The sequence below is a fragment of the Mya arenaria genome, chromosome 13 (assembly GCF_026914265.1).
Source record: "Mya arenaria isolate MELC-2E11 chromosome 13, ASM2691426v1".
Lineage (NCBI taxonomy): Eukaryota > Metazoa > Mollusca > Bivalvia > Myida > Myidae > Mya > Mya arenaria.
The window spans coordinates 60,135,125-60,139,407 of record NC_069134.1 but is presented as its reverse complement, the minus strand read 5'-3'; the positions used below and the strand labels follow the sequence as shown (position 1 = coordinate 60,139,407).

The window sequence follows — 4,283 nt, the reverse complement described above, 5'->3', positions numbered from 1 at the left end:
TAAAATCGGTAGTCTTGCAGCCATGTAAAGTACGTCATTTTTGCGGGAAAAGAGCGTGTGATTCAGGCGAGAGTTTTACTGACGTCACTTTGACGTGTCGATCATGTATATACAAAGTTTTGACGTCATACCATAAACAGCAACGGTGCGCTGACCTTTTAAAATACCCACACTAGGATTATCTTCAAGTAAATGACGTCAATGGATAACGTTAAGAAGCGGGCTGTCATTAAGTATTGCGTTAGAGTCGGAATGACGCCCACCGACACGCTCAAGTTCATGAACCAGGGAAACACCGGACAATCATGTAAGCGAAGTTTAGTTTACAAGTGGCACGGGAGATTTTCAAATGGGAGAGAGGACATCAACGATGACAAACGAGCAGGAAGACCGGTAACCAGTGACTCATTGAAGCTAGCTGTTGCATCCGAGCTTTCTACCGACAGACGAAGAAGCATCGACGAACTTGCAGATATGTTTGATTTATCGCACGGCACAATGCATAAAATAATTACAAACGATCTGGGAATGAGGAATGTCTCAGCACGATGGGTGCCGCGACTTTTGTCGGAAAATGAAAAAAAACGTGCGCGTGGAAACGTCACAGTGCTTTCTGGCACGTCACGCCAGAGAAGGCGACCATTTCTTAAATAAAATCGTCACGTGCGATGAAACATGGCTACACTTCTATGACCCTGAAACAAAAGCTGAGTCAATGGTATGGAAACGACCTTCTTCACCGCCACCAAAGAAAGCAAAGGTCATCAAGTCAGCGAAAAAAGTGATGTTCCTCGTCTTCATGGATCACCGGGGCATACTCCTGTCACATGCCATCCCCACTGACAAGACCGTCAACGCGGGTTATTATCAGAAGGTAAACAGTATTAAAAGTCTAAAAATATTGTTTTATTAGTTGGATTTAAATATTATATTTTAAATAAATGCTTATTTACAAAAATAATAAAGTGTTTCATGTTTGTTTCTTTTATGATTAATTCCCTAATTTTATTTTAATTTGTTCACAGGTTCTGCGCCGTGATCTCGTTCACGCCATCCAGAAGAAGCGACCGGATGTTGAGATCGAGAATCTCATCTTTCACCAAGATAACGCCCCGGCCCACCGTGCACAGGTGATATACAATGGATTTAAAATTTTGTCAATTTCTTAATAATGTTTCGATATTATTCCTGCAATTTTGTCCAATTTGACACACTTAATCACTCCGATTTGTTTCAGCTGAATCATTCAACATACTAAGTTATATAAAATGGGAAAGGTCAAAATAACCTTCAATGATTCTCAACTTATAACGTGTTCATATAGACAAGGCGATTGGAGAATCAATGCATGCAATTATAGAAGATTTAGGATGAGAGCCAACAGTTTGGTATATTATATTGAAATCATACATGCGGATAACTTAAATTGTATAGTAAACACAATTCAAGTCAAGTAGACTTTGAGCTTTCATTGTCTTATTGACAATAGTTGTTACTTTTTCTAAATAGGACACTCGAAAAATCAAGTTTATCAGTACTTATGTTCCTTGTGCTTAGCTTTTATTGTCTAGACATAATTTACACATGAAATAAATATCAAAGTGTTCCATAAAAGCTGGTGATATATTTGATACAATTAATTCATCCAAACAGACAGTCATAGTCAATGTAAGTTGACTAATAAAATCAAAGCAAAAAACTTTAGGCTGTGCCCGTGCCAGAAATTGACTTTATGCAAGATAACTATTCCTTTGCACGAGTGGACGACCTCCCTTACATTGCATCTTATTATTTGGCAACACATCATAGTTTGATTATTGTTGTATTCAACATTCCTACATTAAAGTTTTTTTTCCTTACAAACCATCATTAAATAAGAAAATCATCATTTTGAAGTATCAATTACACTTCAGTTTGCGATGTAGGCAATCGTAATATGTATCATCTTCAACAGACGAGAAAGAAAGATTGTATTGTAAATATTCGCTTGCATCTGCGCAAAGTTTGCAGATTGTATCTGATGTTTTATCTTTCTCATTGATTTAATACCAAGCAGCAGGGATTGAATCCTAAGCATTTCAATGGGTTATAACGAAACATGAAGTTTAAATGAAAAGCAAAACTATTCTCTTTCTATAATTGATATAAAACAATGAACTCAATCTATCAGGTCTGATTTGTAAATAATGACCTGTATGTCATGTTGATATATTACATGTATGATTCAAATATAAAACCATAAATTACAGACTACAGGCAAAAACAAAATATATTGGAATACAAATGTATTGTTCACTTATAAATTTTGACTGTCACCTGTTAAAAAAATCATCTAAAGCTCTTATCTGAGGCATCACAAACTTGAACAGATGCTAGGAATATAATTCAATACACGCTGAAAGCAGACGAAGATGTTCTGTAATTAGAGAACAAAACAAAAAGATAAGTCTGAGAAATTATTCAAGTATATATATTTGTAATCCTTAGTTTAAATCATTCCAATTCCCACTGAAGTATCTTTCTGACTATACTATGCATGAAAGACGATGTTAATCGTCGAAGATTTATTTTATACGAGTGATGTATCGCTTTAATTTCTGCCAACATCCACGCATCTTATCGAGTTCCCAATGGGTGCAAGTTCGATAATCGGTATTGAGCTTTTTGCGATAGCTTTTATAACAAATCGGTGATGGATGTAAGGAAATAAGGCAATTCAATCGAAGAGGAGAATGTATAACAACCTACTACCTGAGGTTTCATCGTAACTTTTAAATATCTCGGTTGTCTGTGTATTGACCGAATGTTTCCATACATAGATGAAATTCACTTCTAGAATCGTCAACGTTTTAATGACACCCATGATTTGCAAACTTAATCTCTCATAGATCTAAAACGCCGAAAAAAGGTTTCTATGTGATGTATGGCTGTCTGAATAGCGACAATATATTTCAGATTATCCGAAATAAAATGGCGTTTAACCTATCAAAAATGTTCTTTTAATTTCTTCAGATGTATTTCAAAGATATCTAAGAAGGCGCAAACTGGCTAAACATGTAAATCATTTGGCTGTGAATCCGCAATTCTAAAACTAAACGTTTCAGAACCGTTACTCCCCTAATTTCCGTAATCGTGTCCATGCAGTAGACCAACCAAAAAGACGCGATGTTGAAACATACGTAAAGATATAAACCAATTGGTATTGTGTCATACAAAAAGATTAAAGAAGACTTCAAGTTGCACAGCCTGTCCGTAAAGTGTCTATAACAGTTGGACACACTGTGCCTCTTAAGTTAACTTTAAGCAACTTGGCTTGTCCCTACAGTGACCATCACAGTTGGAGACATATTGCCTCTTAAGTTGACTTTAATGCGTCTTGGCCTGTCCCTACAGTGACCATGGCAGTTGAAGACACAGTGCCTCTTAAGTTGACTTTAAGCTACTGGGCCTGTCCCTACAGTGACCGTCATAGTTGGGGACAAAGTGCCTCTTAAGTTGACTTTAATGCGTCGTGGCCTATCCTGCAGTGACCATGGCAGTTGGAGACAAAGTGCCTCTTAAGTTGACTTTAATGCGTCTTGGCCTGAAGTGCAGTGACCATGGCAGTTGGAGACAAAGTGCCTCTTAAGTTGACTTTAATGCGTCTTGGCCTGAAGTGCAGTGACCATGGCAGTTGGAGACAAAGTGCCTCTTAAGTTGACTTTAATGCGTCTTGGCCTGAAGTGCAGTGACCATGGCAGGTGGTGATACAGTGCTTGTTAAGTTGAATACGAACACTAGAATACATTGGAGCAGATGAAATAGCACAGGTGTTTTTTCTTTGCGGAATTTATACTATAAACTGGAAGCTTTAACTGGAACAAAACATTTATAAAAATAACGACTATTTAATGACACTACTTGTAACCTGCTGTTAAGAAGTTAACAGTTGTTCCCATAGCTATCATAGAAGCACGACGTGTATAAAAAGTTAAAGCAAGTACACTACTCACGGTTGTTGAACTGCCTGGGTTGTGTCTTATTCGATATTTTTTTTTGATAAGCGTGCATTTTTTGGAAATTGGATTTTTGTCGATGCACGTTACACATCAGTCTTCTTACTAGCAACACATTTCCATCATAGAATGTCAGTTATGATTAATTTCATATCTTACCACCCCGAATTGTTTATATCATAGAGTCGCATTTGAGAATGCATCATTTGTTTCGTGATGGCAAACCAACCGCTGAGTAATGTATCTTTTTCCTTTCATGGATTAATCATATCAAATAAAAGACGATGC

The 4,283-nt window shown here is 37.0% G+C and overlaps 1 protein-coding gene across 1 annotated transcript; it reads left to right on the top strand.

Moving 5' to 3' along the window:
- The first annotated feature begins 252 nt into the window (after nt 1-252).
- Nucleotides 253-654, top strand: LOC128215437 (protein GVQW3-like). Its single transcript, XM_052922124.1, has one exon. The coding sequence runs from the start codon at nt 253-255 to the stop codon at nt 652-654; it is 402 nt and encodes a 133-aa protein (XP_052778084.1).
- The last annotated feature ends 3,629 nt before the right edge of the window (nt 655-4,283 follow it).